The sequence below is a fragment of the Apostichopus japonicus genome, chromosome 10 (assembly GCF_037975245.1).
Source record: "Apostichopus japonicus isolate 1M-3 chromosome 10, ASM3797524v1, whole genome shotgun sequence".
Classification (NCBI taxonomy): domain Eukaryota; kingdom Metazoa; phylum Echinodermata; class Holothuroidea; order Aspidochirotida; family Stichopodidae; genus Apostichopus; species Apostichopus japonicus.
The window spans coordinates 18035506-18055357 of NC_092570.1; the positions used below are offsets into that span (position 1 = coordinate 18035506).

General features: G+C 34.7%; 1 protein-coding gene across 6 annotated transcripts in view; it reads right to left on the reverse strand.

The window, feature by feature from the left end:
- Nucleotides 1-1315: 1315 nt before the first annotated feature.
- Nucleotides 1316-19852, reverse strand: part of LOC139975326 (phospholipid-transporting ATPase IF-like) — a 49549-nt gene continuing 31012 nt past the window's right edge. Inside the window, exons 26-33 of one of the 6 annotated variants that reach the window (XM_071983169.1) lie at nt 19687-19752; nt 19014-19117; nt 18365-18382; nt 17701-17866; nt 16809-16928; nt 14575-14608; nt 10614-10711; nt 1316-5448 (exon numbers count right to left, since the gene is read on the reverse strand). In XM_071983169.1, coding sequence (XP_071839270.1) covers nt 5230-5448; nt 10614-10711; nt 14575-14608; nt 16809-16928; nt 17701-17866; nt 18365-18382; nt 19014-19117; nt 19687-19752 — 825 coding nt within the window. In that variant the 3' untranslated portion in view covers nt 1316-5229. The remainder of the gene's footprint in view (nt 5449-10613; nt 10712-14574; nt 14609-16808; nt 16929-17700; nt 17867-18364; nt 18383-19013; nt 19118-19686; nt 19753-19852) is intronic. The other 5 variants (XM_071983170.1, XM_071983173.1, XM_071983175.1 and 2 more) reach the window with 5 other exon arrangements.

A 19852-nucleotide genomic window follows, 5' to 3' on the forward strand; every position in this document is an offset into this window, starting at 1 on the left:
CAAGTCCCTGTAAGAAGTTTTGTGAAAAGAAAACGTGGCCGACTTAAAACGGAGACGCTGCGAATAAAAGCTTGGTCAGTTTACAGCGCTCATGTTCTAGAAAGATTTTCAATGCTTCATCAAGACAAAATACGGACTTAAATTCTTGTAAATCATAGATGTGTACGTCCTGAAAACAATTCCCGCAGTAATTATGTTTCGCCTATTTTGCTGAGGCTACTTTCGTAAAATTTTAATTCAAACTTACACAACGAACGTATCATCTTGAAGGTGGGGGTTTGACCTGTGTAATCGAAAAAACTTGGACTTCTTATGAAGCATCTGTAAGCTGATTACAATTTAGTAGTTTAGCTCAAACCTATATATCTGAATTGAGTGGGAAGTGATCGTTTGCTATATTTCATTTGGTCGAATTGATATAAATGTTACGGTGTACATCACAAACGGTATGATCTTTCTTTATAATGATGCGGAAGGTCACCACTAAACAATAGGCCAGAGTGTGAAGACTCGCGCACAAAGAAATGTCTCATGCCGGTAATCTGACCTAGTTTCGAATGAGGTGTTACAGAATATTAGACACCATCATCGATCCCAGAAAATACACACACAGCTTGCTACCGTCGGTAATTAGACATTAGTGTACAGTCAAGCAGCTACAGTCAATACCCACAACAGTGTACATAGCAGCGATGGACATCTCAGGTCCAGATAAAAGATAACAAGGTATCATGTATAGTTACTGTCTGCGTTTTGTAGCGTCAAGAAAAAACTTCACTTGCAAGCAATGGAAAGTTAACTTTTTTCAGTGGGTGGCACCCAGTTTGGGGCGAGTCTTCAAAGCCTTTAATACTCGGTACTGAGAATCAGGGACAAATAATCCTGCAGTGCATTTTCTCCCGGTACTCGACCGACTGGCATACGTTTATTATATATAGGCTAGGTTACTAGTCTTACGTGTATTGTGAAGCTTATTTTTTAACCAAGAATTGCTGTAATCAGTGACTCAGGAATTCATGGTAACTGAAACACTCATTTGAATCTAAAACTAATGCCCAAGAAAAATTTGACCTTTTAATATTTTTAATAACTATCTTGTCTGGTTTTGTTTATTCCTATTGCTTTGAACAATAATTGTTCCTATGGGCATTGAATGATATTTAGCACTAAAAGCTAAAGAAATCTATCCATTGCATAGTTCCGGGTGGGGAATGGGGAGGGTGTTTCTGTATGTCTTACACTTACACATCTTACACTAAAGAATTCGCTCATAAAGTAAAAGAAACAGTTTATAAAAAAGAGAAAAAAGGTGTGATCATGATTTCCATATTTATTTTCTTTACAGATTCAATTGAAATGAAACTTTAAGATTATATACACGTAAATTCTCAGGCACAATTAAAATTCTCTCTTATGTTTCCCAATCTTCGTAAGACAAACTCAAGAACTTTCCAGAGGCTGCTGAAAGCACATTTCAAGGCATTCAATGGAATTGTCCATATTTTAAAGTTCATATGTATTAACTGCCCCTTATTCATTACCAGTTAATCACAAATGAAATACAAATGAAAATAGTTAAGGGTCACCATTCCTCCCCTCCAGCCCCAACCCCCCCCCCCCCCAAAGAAAAGGAATTAGTGTTACTGATCTTGAAAATGATAGATAACACAAACCAAAATAAAAATAAAAATCTGCTGTTAGAAAGGTGATAAGAGACCAGAGAGCTTGAAATATATTTAGTTTTAAAGCAATATAATAGATGCATGGATGCTACCTGAATATAGTGATGCACAGTGTATTAAACCTAATACTTAAACAACACTGATAAATATTAACCCCCCCCCCCCCTCTAACAGATGCTGTTCAAGCAATATATAATTTTCCACTCATTACAATTAATTATGAGAATTATGATTTTTTTTTCTTCTTTTTCTTCTTTTTCTTTTTTTCTTTCTTTCCTTATTTGGTTTGTCCGATTAGTAGAAGAATGATGAAAGAACTTTAAGATAGATATAACTACGAAATCACTATGTATAATCTGCTTTTGTTTGAAGGCATTCCTTATTGTCTAAGCTTGTTATAAAGATGAAGAAAAGCTCAATTACAAAAAGTGTGAGTTTTACGAAAACAATTATGTTTGAATAAACAATAGATTGACGAGATCTTGTCATAAATAGATTTATAGTATGGATGAAAGACGATTCCTGCCTTAGCACCTGATTGGTTAATACACACGGTTCTGATAAAAATCTACTTTTTAAATTAATTTTCACCACATCACCATGACAATAATAATAATAATATCAAAAATGTTATATTTGTTTGAGATTAGAAGCAGTTAGCTTAGACTAATCATCACATTAAACGGATTAGCTAGCATGATTAGTGAGTGTTTTACTGTTAATCTTGTTTGAATAACAAACTTAAAATTTATATACTGTCAAATCAAAAACTGGGATGAAACTGAAACAACACAAAAGTAAACACGACGTTAAGATGATATGAGCAGTGGTTAATACGAGGTATCTAACGTCAAATTAATTGATTGATTAATTAGTTCAAAACCAACATAAATGTTCTCAGGGCAGTAAATTACCAATTGAAACTAACCAGACACATTTTTAACTCAAGAGGGAATATTTCTTGGGTCAGTCTGAGAGGACATATTGGCTTTACTTGTATCACATTAAGAAGGATGGTTAATGACATGATATTCTTAATTCCCCCCACACCTAACCCAATCCACCCACACCCACCCCCCCCCCAACTTCCAAATCATCACATGTTAAAATTAACTAACAATAAATTGATACTTTTGTTATTTTAACAGGGATTATATGATAAATCTATCTTCACATTTTCAATTATCTTCTATCATTGAGGAAGTTGATTGTGTTTTGTATATGATTAATGTTACATTATGTACTGTCTAAAGCATTGCATCATAAACTTAAAACTTTTATACAGCATACCTGTATTGATTTACATCATCAAGGTTTCATTACACACACCAATACCTTAACAACCTGCCCAGAAATATCCTTTTAATTAAATCTTGTCATAGGAATGAAGTTTTGATGAAGGCATCACTGAAGCAAGATACATATTTGGTTTTTTTATAAAGTTTTCTACCAATTATGATACTACCAAATATTAAACTTGAAGTACAATGGACACAAAGGGAGTTAAGAATAATTTGTAACTGAGATAAAAACCAGCTTGTTTCCTGTGGCAAAATCTTCCTGATGCTAACCTGTTCGGACTGAAGCTTCTTAAAATTTAAGACAATACAAGACACTAACAATCAACTTTTTTTATACTTATAGTAAATTAAAGCAATACTATCAAGTTTAATTTGATTGTCATAACTAAGTTATAGTTACAAGAACATATTATGAACATAAATGTTCATTTCAACAAAGAGACAAAGCTACATATCAAGGCTAAATTGAAAATGAAAGAATGTTCCCTTAGTCCCCCCCTCCTCTCTCCCTCCCTCCCCTCCCCCTCCAAAGAAAATAATAATAATGAAACAGTAGATTTGTTGAAACTATGTCTAAGGTCACAGATAGTGAAGTAGCTCAAAGAATGCAGGAAAATTCAAGAGAAGTTTGGACTAATTAACTTTTATAATTAAGGCATTCATGATTTGTAAGAATATAACGAAAGCTTACATGATCGCGGGATATGAAAATATGCAGAGTCTTCATTTAATGGTGACGATAACAGAATTTTGTTTCTTTTTATTATTGCAATATGTGTAATGTAGGTAAAAATTTGAGCTTTGACAACCAATATTTTAGACTAATTTTGTAATTTGATACCCTTGTGTAAATTTTCATGTTAACATAATCATTGGTTCAGATTCAGGAAATCCCTACAGAATTAATATCTCACGGATATCAGGTAACATCAGGTAAATCAACTACATTATGATGGAAACTGCAAAAATCAATGTAAAACTGCTGACATGACATATCCCGGCGAATTAAACTAAAGTACAATGAATTAATGTCGTAACTTCCATTTAGGCAGCAGATAAGTTTCATACCAATTTGCATATTTTATTTCTTATAATTACTACAATTTCCTTGCCCGTCACCAAATACTATCTCTGAATTTCAACAACAAAAAATCTTGGAAAGACTTCAATACCAATTCTTTGGCACAACAACTGTGCAAGTTTATAGATTAACAAATTACAAAGTTTTCAATCTGTAGGTGCAGAAAATGCTATCATGAGAGCTCGAGCAATCCCATGAATTAGGAATATGGTCACTCTTTTACTCTTGAACGAGTCATAGTTAATTTTAAAAGGTTTAAGGAAACAGATCCAAAATAGTACTATTTATAGTTAAACCGTAGGCATTTGGGGAGACTGAACTATGGCCTACTGCTTTAAGAATAACTCTTTAGTGTAGTACTATTTATAGTTAAAGCTTAGACATTTGTGGAGACTGAACTATGGCCAACTACTGTAAAAATAACTCTTTACTGTATATGTATAATAGTATAATATATATTAGTATCATAGTAAAACTGTTCATACTCTAATACTGTAGTAAAATAACCGTTTAATTTGGTGTTTTACTTTGAACGTTAGTACTAAGCGAGACTGTACTGTACTCAGTAATGTTTGCAGATAAAGTACTCACCGATGCATCTAATCACTTCAACCAAAGATGCATCTAATCTCTTCAACAAAAGATGCATCTAAATTTCTAATCTCTTCAACCAAGGATGCATCTAATAGCTTCAACCAATGCAAAGATGCATCTAATCTCTTCAACCACTGATGCATCTAATCTCTTCAACCAATGATGCATCTAATCCCTTCAACCAATGATGCATCTAATCTCTTCATCAAATACCTGAGTACAGTATTCCACTGACATTAGTTACCCTTGGAAAATCAACAGTACTTCCAATAAAAGACAATGCAATTTACTGAACTGCATACTCAAAGTCTTTACACAAAATTGTTCGCTCCGAGAATATGTCAAAATTGTTTTATGCAACAGGTGAGTGATATATGATCGTGCTTGTGCCAAAACCAACCACTGTTCAATAAAACACAAACTCGCATATCTCTTCATATATCACTCATGTAAATGCCCTGATTAACCAAACCATGATGTTGATGGAAGTTTCCTGGCTTTGATAGGATTATACAATTTGGATTCATTATTTGTGCTCTATTAGCATCACTTCCGCAAAAACAAATCTACGCTAGTTCTTCGTAGGGGACAGATCTTCTAAGGGAATGTCCGCTCCTCCGTTTTTTGCCGTCTTGGCATTCTGGTAATCCATAGTGTGGTCATTATTGGCATTCCTCTGACCAACACTGTTGTGGTTGTTGCTTACCCTGGGCATTCCATCTGTTTCTTCGTTGAAATCCAAGCCACGGTTCACATAACTGCCTTTTTCACCATACGGCAAAGATGAGATCTGCAGAGGAAAATATAAAATGTGATAATTAATGACTGTAGAGTAAAATATTATCTCTGTATTTAGGTAAAAACATGCCCAAAGCTATGCAGATACAATTGCTTCACAGTATAATAAAATTTTGCATCATGACTACACAAATATATTTAATGTGAAATCATGCGAGATGGTGATAATAATGAAAACGACAATGATTTATATTATAGAATATCCCATAATACATCACACTGCAGAAAGAAGATGCATTGAACTAGAACAATCTACATATCAGAGATATCCGCTGACATTGGGAATGCTAAACCTTCAGAGAAGATGGGATTCAAGCCAGAAGTTGAGTAATAATTGTAGGGGACATGTCAACAAATTAATCACATTATTCTATCAATGCGAGAAACCTGTGTTCACTTTTATTCTATAAGTTTGTTTGATAATGCTGAAAGTGATGATGATGATGATGATGATGATGATGATGATGATGATGATGATGATGATGATGATGATGATGATGATGGTGATGATGATAGTGATGATGATAGTGATGATGATAGTGATGATGATAGTGATGATGATAGTGATGATGATGATGATGATGATGATGATGATGATGATGATGATGATGATGATGATGATGATGATGATGATGATGATGATGATGATGAGGATGATGAGGATGATGATGATGATGATGATGATGATGATGATGATGATGATGATGATGATGATGATGATGATGATGATGATGATGATGATGATGATGATGATGATGATGATGATGATGATGATGATGATGATGATGATGATGATGATGATGAAATCAATGTACAGTAGAGTAACTGAGGGATACATGGAAATTGTTTAACATGATTTTAAGATTTGTACTTTTTGTAGCTAAAATTCTATTTCTCTGGGTAAATGAACTGTTAACACTTTAAGACATTTCCCTCTCCTCCCCTTCCCTCCCTCCCTACTCTTCTGGCCCTCTCCACCTCCCTCCTTCTCGCCTTGCATGCTCGATTAATATCTTGTATACCCGATATACATTGCAAGGATTCATTTCCAGTGGTGTTAAATTTGCCACTGGACTGGAAGGTTCATTGAGAAAACTTCAAGAGTAGCTAAAACCTCCATGGAAGTCCAGCTTAAAGCTTCTAATAGCTGATTATGTATAATATAAGAAAAAAATACATTTTAAATATAAGATATGTTATAATATTTTTTGAAACTTAAATGAGGAAATGAGTGACTATAATCACAGAATATAAGTACCCCGATAACATACAAACTTACAGTGTATGCAACATGCTAATTGAGCGATTGTAACGTTACATAGTGCAAAAAGTGCTTGCTTTGTTGTGCTAGCTTATAACCAACATATCAATGAAATTAATGTTGAAACAGAAGATCTTTGCTACAAATGATATATGCATGCAAAACATAGTTACCTTTCCAGCTATTTGCGTTGTTTTTACATTCTTAGAAAATATTTTTTGATGCAGTTTTAAAATAGAAGTAATTTAGACAAAAGTGATTATTTTATCTTTAGCATGCAAATTTTACTTCTCTCATCCTTTCTGCTATTTTGCAACAGCAGCAACAGTGAGATAATAGTTAAACTGTTCATGTCACTGTTGATACAACAACAATGGTACAGATATGAACACTGTTCATGTCACTGTTGATACAACAGCAATAGTACAGATATGAACACTGTTCATGTCACTGTTCATACAACAGCAATAGTACAGATATGAACTCTGTTCATATCACTGTTCATACAACAGCAATGCTACAGATATGAACACTGTCCATGTCACTGTTTATACAACAGCAATGGTACAGATATGAACACTGTTCATACAACAGCAATAGTACAGATATGAACTCTGTTCATATCACTGTTCATACAACAGCAATGCTACAGATATGAACACTGTCCATGTCACTGTTCATACAACAGCAATGGTACAGATATGAACACTGTTCATACAACAGCAATGGTACAGATATGAGCACTGTTCATACATTTTAATATTTGTGAGAATGTGGTAATTAATGGTGATCTTTGATAAAAAGTATGTGCATTATTTCCCAATCATGGATGATGATATTTACAACTAAGATAGTGTACAACATCATGCAGAGGAACCAATAGCAAAAATTCTCTCTTATGATACAAAATTCAACGTAACCAAAGCAACGTAAGTTTTAAATAGTTTATATAATATTACTAACTGAAAGAGAAACTTGTTGCTAAATTTATTGAGCATTTGTCAATAATACTCTCTAATGACCAAATCATTTTCCTTTTATGCATTTCCTTCTTCTGTTCTTTATCTACGGATCCTAAAAGGAGACGGGGGTAGGGTAGGGGAGAGCCGTTGAACAAACAAGGTGATCACAGGCGCTCCTGCACAATTCCTACACCCCCTCAATTACATCATTTCAACATAATACAAGTGTACTACACATATGGATTAAAATAGTGTGTTTGACAAATTATCTTCTTGAATAAAGTTCTAGTCAACCCTCAGGGACTCATATATGAAACATTAAAAAAAAATCTGTAATACCAAGTACTTTTCTCCAAAATAGCAAATGTGCCCTACTGGCAAATAAAATGTGCCCCTTTGATGAAGAAGTGTCTTTTGGATATCTTAAGCCTTTGTTAATTTAATAGTTTACTCTAATTATTTATTTTTAGTCTGTACATGCTATTTTTAAATGGCATCCCATATCTTTTTGTAGCACGGTTAACAATAAACAATCTCAATCAATCAAAAACCACTGTTGCAGCGCACCATAATATTATTGATAGCATACGAACACATCATAAATATTTAAGTGATATGGCCGTTGTGTATCGGTTTATAGCATGTAACGAGTGGTGGTTGTGGAATGAGAAAGTGCCCCTCTGATGTTGTGCCCTCTCCCCCCCCCCCCGCCACTTTTTGGAAGCTACCTACCCTCCTGGCTCAGGCTGTCTTCCTATGACAGAAGAAATCGTTCCATGAATTCCAGAAATCAGACAATCCCAGTGATTTTACAAAGTTTGGCAAGTTTTTGAACTTTTTCACAGACTTTGTATTATAAATATTTTTTTTTATATTTTTTTATTACACATATAAATGTAAGGGTGACAGAAAATTCATTCTCATATTAAGATAAAGTACTGGATGGATATATGTGACCTCAGCCTTACGTTTTCACTTGTTTCAATATTTGTCTTTAAAATGAAAGTTTATTGCAATGAGAAGTAAATTTCATCTGAAACGAGAAGATTGTAAAAAAAAATAACTCCCAATGGAAAGTGCAGGTAAACATTTACTAAATCTAAAGGAAAAGAACCAGAATGCAAAAATGTGGTTTCCAAAAATGTAACACAGCCTGGTATATTTCTGGAAGTTTGGGGAAAGGATAATGTTATTTACACAGGATACAATGATAAATTTATTACCACTGAGGTACTTCACAGGGTCAGATTATGTTACAAGAAATGTAAAGCTTGTGTACGGCTGCAAGATAACTAGATGCTTTGCTTGATTGCAACTTATTTTCACCAAAATTACCCAACGTGATAAATCAGAAGGGAAATGAAAGGAAGAAACAAAGAAAAAAGAAGGTAAAAAAGAAAGAAAAATTCAAGAATGGTACTGGTATACGACCTGTGTGGTAAAGAAAACCCAAACAAAAAAATTGTGCAGCAGATTGCTGTACTGAGTGTGCAATAGTTTGTACAGAAAAGAAAATAACTTGCATGTTATGCATTCCAGAAATTAGAGCACAGCTTCATTGAAACAACACGAGGGAAGGTCTTATACAGTCTCCATCCTGACATTAGTGTAAGATTCTTGTAAGCTACTTGACGATATATACAACCCAATCTTATAAGAAATATGCAACACAGACAGAATTGTAGAAAATGTTAAACATAATAGTTTTTACCAAATAGGTAGATTGGGAGCACTGAAATGTCATAAATTGCGATTAAATGTTACAGAATTTTAAAAGACATTGATGTGAGCTGTTTGTTGCAGAATAATGAAATTGGCAGGATAGAGTATATCTGTTCAGGTTTGGTAAACAATCTGGTAGTATAGAAAGCCCTAAATAGAATGTTTCTTCGTTAAGACTAAAGTCAGGAGTACTTGAAGATGTTTGTAGACTAGACTAGGGTACTTGAAGATGTTTGTAGACTAGACTAGGGTACTTGAAGATGTTTGTAGACTAGACTAGGGTACTTGAAGATGTTTGTAGACTAGACTAGGGTACTTGAAGATGTTTGTAGACTAGACTAGGGTACTTGAAGATGTTTGTAGACTAGATTAGGGTACTTGAAGATGTTTGTAGACTAGACTAGGGTACTTGAAGATGTTTGTAGACTAGACTAGTGTACTTGAAGATGTCTGTAGACTAGACTGGGGTACTTGAAGATGTCTGTAGACTAGACTAGGGTACTTGAAGATGTTTGTAGACTAGACTGGGGTACTTGAAGATGTTTGTAGACTAGACTAGGGTACTTGAAGATGTTTGTAGACTAGACTAGTGTACTTGAAGATGTTTGTAGACTAGACTGGGGTACTTGAAGATGTTTGTAGACTAGACTGGGGTACTTGAAGATGTTTGTAGACTAGACTAGTGTACTTGAAGATGTTTGTAGACTAGACTGGGGTACTTGAAGATGTTTGTAGACTAGACTAGGGTACTTGAAGATGTTTGTAGACTAGACTAGGGTACACATCCTTTTAAGTGATCAAAATAAACTAACATGTAATACTTTCAAAACAGACTTAACATGAATATCTCTTTCCATACTGACAACTTAGTAACTATTGCTTTGTTTTTTCTTTTTCTTTTTGCTCTTAATCAATTCCTTTTAGCCAATCTCCAACAGAAAAGAAAAAAAAATGATGTGCAATGAAATAACTCTTATCCCAGCTTCTGTGATTCCAGCATTCATTCTGTTAATAGCTACCACCAAGTATATGAACATGCAGACATACCAAACAGCATTCTTGTTACCATCAAGAAGAAGTTTTGGTTACAGTTCCCTCAACACCAGTGAACTAACCATGCAAGTAATTTGCTTCTTTCCAAACAAAAAAGGGCAAATTCTGTTTAACATGCTGTTTTCTCTGTGCCATAGCCAATGAGAATTGACCTCTTACCTCTGGGTTAGGGGTCAAGTGAGTAACTCCTGGAGACTGGAAGTCCTTCTCATGAATGGCATGGTATGAGGGAACACCTTGCGAGATAGTAAGCCCCTCTGACGATGGAATGAAGTATGAAGACAGAGAGAGAATAAAATTGAAGGCCAGACCTGTGAGCGTAATAAACCTTACAAAAGACAACAGCGCCACCAGCAAACAGGACAAGAAAGAAGAAGCGAAGACACGGAGCACTGTTTAACGATAGACTGCCGGACGAAAGATGGAGGGAGGCAAGAGATGGGAGCAAAGACCATCGGCAGAGGAGGAGTAGAAAGCAGTGACAGCGAAAAGGCCTTCCATGTGGTCTTGTAGCAATTGATGCAAATAGAATGAAAGGGAAGGAGAGGAAGGGGGGTTGGTTGCAATTCTGTTTTATGCAAATTTTGGAAGCAATGAGAGATTGGAATGGAAAGTTTAAGATTTCTATTCTCTCAGATTTATCTTTCAAGTCACCTTTGACATCAGTCATCTATCTCCTATGATCATGAGAGGTTATGTCATAGGATGAGGGGAGGATGCATTAACCTTGATGCATCTTAAGATTCATAGGATGAGGGGAGGATGCACTATCGTTGTTCTGCATCAGAAAGAAAATACTGACCCTGCAAACAATGAATTATGCAGAAAAACAAGTATGACCGCACTGACCGAATATAAACTCTCAGACAATCAAAAGAGGTTGAGAAATATTCTAATATTTAAGTGTGAAAATTAAGATACCAGAAGTAAAAGGGTTAAATAGTTAAAACTAAAATTGACAAAATTTTAGCCAAACCCAAATCCTATGACATAAATATTTCAGGATGTACACATGTTGTAAAAGGTTCGTCTGCATATAATCCTGTTAGGGTTGAAGTGAACATTTGGGTATATATTATTTTTTTTTATATTTCTACCTAGAAATACAGCTTTTTTTGTAAATACAAGCAGATCATTAGCAGTATTTTCCTGTTCTTGATGTAAATAATTCTTGCATGTTCATAAGGTCAGTAATGTTATGTTTTTTAACCTATTAGGTATCACATTTCAAATGAAACACACCTCAAAGTTTCACATGTTCTTTGACTTGTGTGTTTTGGACTTTTAGTCATAAACTCTGCTAAAATTCCAGACAACTTTACTGATAGTATCTCCATAAAAGTTTTGTCTGTATTCTCTAAAGTTTAACTAATATGATGTAGCCAACTGCAAATAGAAGCATTATATCATAACAAACGAGCTAATTCTATTTTCATTTCTGAAAAAAATATCTCTTATTTAGCTCATGATGGATAATGAAACTGTCACATGTATATAAACAAAACCATCCAATATATAGAACTGTACTTTTGCAACTGACTTCACTTTAGGATTTCGTAACAGGGTGCATAAACGATCTGAATGAGTTGAGGATTGCGTAATTATTTATCGGCGACAAAGAATCCACCTACTGGTTCCTGTTCTATTGTATCTGATATAAATTTGGCAAGATAGTTAAGTATGATCGTAAACCTTCCGATTTGTCATGGACAAGAATGGAATTGACGTCCACAGAGTCAAACCCATGATTTTACCACTTTACAGAAATTATTGTGGAGTTAAAGTTAATGTATATTGTACGAACTAGCGATAATGAAACTACCAAACTCGATTTGATTCTCGATAGAAAGTCAAAATAATGGTCACTAAGGCTTGAAACATTTTGCTGACTAACCCCCCCTCCCTCCCCTTCCTCCCCTCCCTCCCCTCCCCTCACAGCATTTACCTTTATTTTCATTACCCTATTTAATAATTCTCTGCATCTGGAAATAATTTGGACATTAACTTTTTGAAATATTTCAGCAATCGCTTAGAGCGTTAAACAGTTTAAAGGTGATAATGATGACATTTATGTACCAAAGAAACGGTTCCATCACATTCCAAGATTCACTGGGAAAATATTGACAAGCAAGATAATTCACAAAAGTTATTAGAAAAGGTAATGAAGACCAGCAGGAATAAGAACAACGATGGGAATGGAAAACTTCAAATTGACTGCAGCATGCATGAAATTGGGAAGAAGACAACTCATCACCCGACTAGTGGCAGCACAGTGGCACTAGTGGCACATTGCATCATTGTAAGAGAGGTGCCACATAATCAGACAGGATAAGATGAGGGACTGAAACATCTACTCTGATGCTAAAATAATTTGAGTGGTTGAGGCTAAGAAGGGACCAAATCCACTCTTTCTTTTAAATCAAAGGGGGTGAGTGGATAGTTTCCTCTTAACCACCGAGGGGGTGCAAAAACAGGTCGAGATAAACTACCACTAGCCTGTGACACAATGCAAGAACTGGATACTTCACAATCATAGTAATTAAGGGATCTAAGAAGCTGCTCGTTATCAGTTTACTAACGGTACAAATTCAACGCAGAAACTTTTGCATCCCACAAATTTCATATTTGTCGGTATTGTTTCACTTGATGCCTAATTTCATCCTCCCATGAGTAATTTTTGGTTGACTTTGGCGACACCTTTACTAGTCGGGTATCTCACCATCGTTGATAGGTCAAGGTTAATTGCCACTACACTAAATTCAGTGCAAGACTGTAGCTTTAACGCAGCCAAGATTTGAACTATGCACATGTACCAAGGATACAAAATATGAGCATTCCGAGCCATCAATGAATAAAACCTACTAAAAACTAACCGCACAGAGACTTAAAACAATCCACCAATTTTTCAGGCTAAAAATATGAAATTAATGACATTCATGACTGGCATCAAAAACATTAAAAAAAGCCATCATGCTACACTACACAAACATTGCATTAGACTTCATGACCATCACCAGCAAAGGTCAACATGCACTTCCCTATCTATAAGTTCAAGAACATTTTGCAATCATGACCCCTTGAAATTAAACCAGCTGATACTCATTATATCTACTCTCATAGATTCTCAAAAAAAATATTTTCAAATGGAAACAAAAATCATTTTTTATCCTGTTTCATTTGTTGTGGGCTTTAAAAAGCCTTGCGTTTGTATTTTGACAGCTTGTGTAAGAGTGGCTTAGATATCCTATATTTCACGTGATCCTCAAAATGTCATTGTGAAATTCTGATTACTTAATACTTCCAGATATTTTCTCTAAATTACTGCTGACAATTCCATGAGGAAACAAATCATGTGAGTGATCTGAAAAGGCAGTTTGAAATGACGGCATTCGTTTCAAGGAACCGAAAGTAAATTTATTCCATCGTTGTGTAACATTTACTACTCAATGTGGTCATCTGTTTCGCAGCAACAAAAAAATGTATGAAAATGACGTAAATCATTTTACTTTAGTAATATTAACAAATCATTCGAGATGTAAACCATACAAACTACTTCCATCACAGATTTCAAAGTTTATACATTTTGGAAGGAATCCTTGTTATACACATTTTCCTTGTTGGGAACCTTTAAAGACAAATTCAATTTTCATCTCGTAATTTATTTTGTTTTTCAATTTGGCACAAAACTTGTCATTTTCAATTGCAGGTACAAAGAAATTATAATCGGTGTCCTCCACAATGTCTGTTTGTAATTATATGCTGCTACATGCAATAACATCAAATATTTTGGTGTAGTGTAATTTTGATACTGACAAGTGTTAAGGATGGTCTCATTGTGAGGATCTGTAATAGATCCATGGGTCTCTTTTCTCCTGAAAACATTTCAGTTTTTAAGACATAAATCGGAGTAATAAAGGAAAGGAATATAAAGGTTTTACAGGCATGCGAGGGGAGGTGTAACACAGCTTTTTCACATATATTGAAGCATATATGTACGGTATGAAAACAGCTTGAAGTAGTTTAGTTCAGAATATTCACCCCCCTGTATATAAACAAGAGGAAGTGAATAAGCTGAACAGAACAAAGAATTACAGTCAAACTGATTTTTGCTTTGTCCTACCAATTTGACTGCTACTGCTTCTGCAACTTTGTACCTGTTTTGATAAAGGCAAGAGTCTGGTATGTTAATACAGTATGTATAAATCATGGTAAAGCTTTTAGCGAAATAACGGTCAAAGAGTTCGGCTTAAAGTAAATCATAAGTTATCGGTAGCAAATAATTAAAAATAATTTGCTTTCAGCACATCTTCATTCCAATACTCTTCTTCATGTTAACTAAAATTCATCTGATGAATTGATGATGCACAAACATATTACCTTTACTAACACTGTGAGGTATACTACAAATCAACTCAGAAGTTCATAGTTACTCCAATAACTATCATTTCAACTTATAAACAACAACAACAGCTTCCTAGTTCAGGAAACTAAACAGGAGGCCATGGCCGACCAAACAGACCTAGTAAAATATCTCAACTTCAGGCATTTGTACCCAGAACATCATTCTTGCTGTGTGTGACCACTTTGCAGGATAGAACAAGCCGAAAGACTAATTTACATAATCACTGTGAGAGAGATTAACCTAGTGCTCAATAGATACTGTTCCAATGACACATATAATAGCATTTATCATGCAAACAGCACTACTATAATAACTCCAATAATTCAAGTTCCCCTTCCACACATAGTGACATCACACCAGGCCTTTAAGATCTATATCTCGATGGATAGCAATTGTGATGATTTCAAACAACAAGAAATACATATGCTTGATATTTCTGGATTCATTTCTTGTTATCTGACAAGAGCACTCTGTCAGACTACTGTGAGCATAGACAGTAAGTAGAACAGTATGACAGGAGGTCGCTGTGGAAAAAAACATTTGTTACAAGCAATCGCAAAACACTGGCAAACCAAAGAGGTAAAAGGCAGAAAGAACTGGAGAAGGTTTGCATCCATCTTTGATGGTATTATAAAGGTAGAAGAGTGGACATCACTTCAAGCCATTCTCAAGAAAGATGATTGAGAAGAAGACTAACCCATCCATTCTTATGGAGATTAGACTCACCCACCCGGTGTTATGAAGATTAGACTAACCCACCCGGTGTTATGAAGATTAGACTAACCCACCAGGTCTTATGAAGATTAGACGTACCCACCCATTCTTATGTGGATTTGACTAACCCACCCGTTCTTATGAAAATTAGACTAACCCACTCAGTCTTATGAACATTAGACTAACCCACTCAGTCTAATGTAGATTAGACTAACCCACCTGGTGTTATGAAGATTAGACTAACCCACCAGGTCTTATGAAGATTAGACGTACCCACCCATTCTTATGTGGATTTGACTAACCCACCCGTTCTTATGAAAATTAGACTAACCCACTCAGTCTTATGAACATTAGACTAACCCACTCAGTCTAATGTAGATTAGACTAACCCACCTGGTGTTATGAAGATTAGACTAACCCACCCATTGTTATGAAGATTTGACTAACCCACTCAGTCTTATGAAGATTAGATTAACCCACTCAGTCTGATGAAAATCAGACTAACCCACCTGGTTGGTGTTATGAAGATTAGACTAACCCACCCATTGTTATGAAGATTAGACTAATCCACTCAGTCTAATGTAGATTAGACTAACCCACCCAGAGTTATGAAGATTAGACTAACCCACCCATTGTTATGAAGATTAGACTAACCCACTCAGTCTAATGTAGATTAGACTAACCCACCTGGTTGGTGTTATGAAGATTAGACTAACCCACCCATTGTTATGAAGATTAGACTAACCCACTCAGTCTAATGTAGATTAGACTAACCCACCCATTGTTATGAAGATTAGACTAACCCACTCAGTCTAATGTAGATTAGACTAACCCACCCGGTGTTATGAAGATTAGACTAACCCACCCATTGTTATGAAGATTAGACTAACCCACTCAGTCTTATGACGTTTAGATTAACCCACTCAGTCCGATGAAAATTAGACTAACCCACCTGGCTTTATGCAGATTAGACTAATCCATGCAGCATTATATAGTACAGTTTAACTTTTATTGAATGTTTACTTCGAATAAAGTGATGTTAGATAAAAAATTGCGGGTGTTTATTTCCACTCAACTCAGCACACAAGGAAATACCAGAAAAATAAAATAATCATAATAATCTTAGAAAAAAGACCAATCCTCTGAAAAAAAAGGGTATTTCAGCTCATCATGCATTGAAGACAAAGGTGAAATTAATGACCACATCAAAGGTACACTGCAAACAGGGTTGTACGTACGTCTACGCCTCTCTTCGATAAACTACTTTGGCTGGATAGTAATTCTTCTGGGATCTCAGCCTGGGACGATGATGTCGAGAAGATGGAGTTTAGGAAGTGAGGAAGAATAAATGGGGGCCACTGTAGCATGGGATGAAGCATGAATGAGAGAGAAGATTCATTATTCTCTGAAAGAAAATTTAACTGATGACAAATAACGTAGGCAGAGTGAATGAAGCTCACCAAAGTGAACACCCTCTACTTTTTGTTAATTATACTTTTGTTTTGATTAATTTTGTTAATTATACAGCGTTAGTGATACAGTGATAAATTTGACAAACTATGAAACTACAGTAGGAATTGTAACATGAAGGATATGCTTAGATCATTAGCAGGCAAGGGGAGGGGGGGGCATGTGAGTGGGGAGGGTACAAGGTCTACCTGCAAAAGAATGGAAAGTCACTAATAACCTACATATTGAAAACAGTTATGAAATACCTGGTATTGGTGGAAATGGTTTCAAAGTCAGTGATGAAGTATGGAATCAGGATAATGATATAGGATACCTATGTAATATATTAGATGATGGTCTTGTTATCATAGATAGAAGAACACTTGCTGTACTTGGTTAATACTAACATTAAACAAATCCATTTATCTACTTCCCCTTATGAATTAATTGATTAATACTGCTATATACCAAACCAACTCAATGTTTGTTTTAAATTCCACATGGTAGTAAGCTGTACAACTGCTGTGTATTTTGTAATAAGTTCTGGCTTTCATTTTGCCAAAGTACATCCTTCTAAGATGAATGAACCACATTTGTTTTTTATCATACACAGCCCCATTGACTGGTAAGAAAAACCTGTCTGTCTTTTTTCTTCCAAATTAGGAGTAACACAAGACGTACCTGTCGTCGAGCCTTCGGTCCCTGCTGAGAAAACAATACTGCTGCTTTATAGATGTAGTCTGGTAGAAATGCGAGCACGGTGAGAAGCAGGAAGTTAAACCAGACAGACCAACTCTTGAAAGACTCAAAGAACACAAAATAGAGTGTGGTGGTATCAAAGAATGATCTGGAATTGAAGAGATGAAACAAGGCATTTTAACATCAGTCAAGTATGTATGGCTTAAAGCAGCAGTATGGATGTTGCCTTAAATGAAATTAATTAATTACAATATTATAGAAACATTCCAATACTTCACAAAATGTTTATAAATTACTCAGAATAAAGTATCATCGTCATTCATAAGTTGCAAACTAAAAGTCTCCTAGAGCAGGAGAATATTGATTTGGAAACTAGAAGAGGATTTGTAAATCAGGGACCAGTTTGTGATGAGGTGAGCAACCTAGTCTGCCATTGGTCTGTTGTTTTTTAACCATTTTATTCGAATTCACTAATCCCAGAAACCAAGCTTCCAGAAAGCATGATTGAATCAAAATCCTTATTGGCTTCTTTGTTTTTGCTTTTGTTCACATTTTCTTCTTCTCTGGAAACAAATACTTTAATGACTGAAGATGAATTAGTTAAACGTTTAGTGACATCAATAACTAAAATAAAAATTATACTTACATTTGAAGTTTATCAGCCCTGAAATAGAAATGAAAGATAAAAATTACATTTCAGAGTAAATCAGCAAATGTATACAGTACATCATTTGGAGTAAACTTCAGTTTTTTTTATTTCCATATTTGTAAAAATTTATAACTTTGCAGAGAATAAAAAGTAAAGAATCAAGGAACTGTTAACAAACTGATTGTCTACTCCCAAAGACTATGTACAGTGGCAACTAATGTATAAAAGTCAGAGAAATAACATTCACAGACATTTTCCATGTTACTATTAATCACAATTTTTTTTACTTCTTTTTCATTCATTGCTCATTTGTTAAATTGAACTGCATCTCTTAATTTGTTCTTAGTTTTCGTTTGAGTTATCCCCTGAGAAGATCCTCTAGGAATTGAAACGTCAGGTCCTACATAATTACCTACATAGGCTTTAGGCAGTAGATAAGCAACTTGCAAACATTTATTCCATTTTTTTTTACATTTGTTAGAAGTGAAAAGTTGATAACTCATTTAAAGGGTTCCATTGTTCCAGGATTTTATTATTAAATAGTACAGTAAACATACCAAAGTCAATGCTACAGTAAACATAACAAAGTCAAAAGAAAAAGCTGTATCTAACTGTAGCTAAACTATTTGTTATCCTCAAGACTCACCAGAGCACCCCTGAATAAATTGAGAGTAAGGCAGGAAACCCAAATATAGATATGAACATCCCCACGAAGGTTATTACATTCCAATAAGATGTCTCTATGCAAAGCTGGAATAGAATGGAAATAAGAGAAATCAATTATCGTCTTCTGAGTCAACAGATGGAGAAAGAGTTGGAAAAGAAAAAATGCATATCAGATGAAATAGAAAATACTGAATAAATCCTCAAACATTGTTAATATATGATAATATGATGCTCACATAAAAAATGACAAACACTGTTAATATATGAAATTGATGTTCACATGTAAAATGTCAAACATTGTTATCATATGATGATGCTCATATGTAAAATGTCAAACATTGTTAATATATTATGACGCTCACATGTAAATGTCAAACATTGTTAAATATCATATGATGATGCTAATATGTAAAATGACAAACATTATTAATATATGATATTATGATGCTCAAGAATATTTAATAAAGTTGCTGAGCAGAATTCAATGTGACTGTTCCTAATTAAATTCATTTAAAATAAATTTCCTCACATGTGCTGTTGGAAGCCCCCATATTACTAGCCTTCAAACGATGCATATGTTGATTACAATTTCAGACTAATGTCAAAGCCACAAAACTGGCTTAAAATCCACAATATGGCAATTATTTCCTTACCTTCAAGTTGACAACTAGAACACATATGGTATAAACCCAGGTCCCAAATGTCCAGACTCCAGAAACCTGATATGAAAATAAAGATGAATTAGACATCAAAATCACAAAAAAAGGATTTACTAAGAAAAAAAAATAAGCATAGTGTCAATGATTTCAGAAGGTCCCA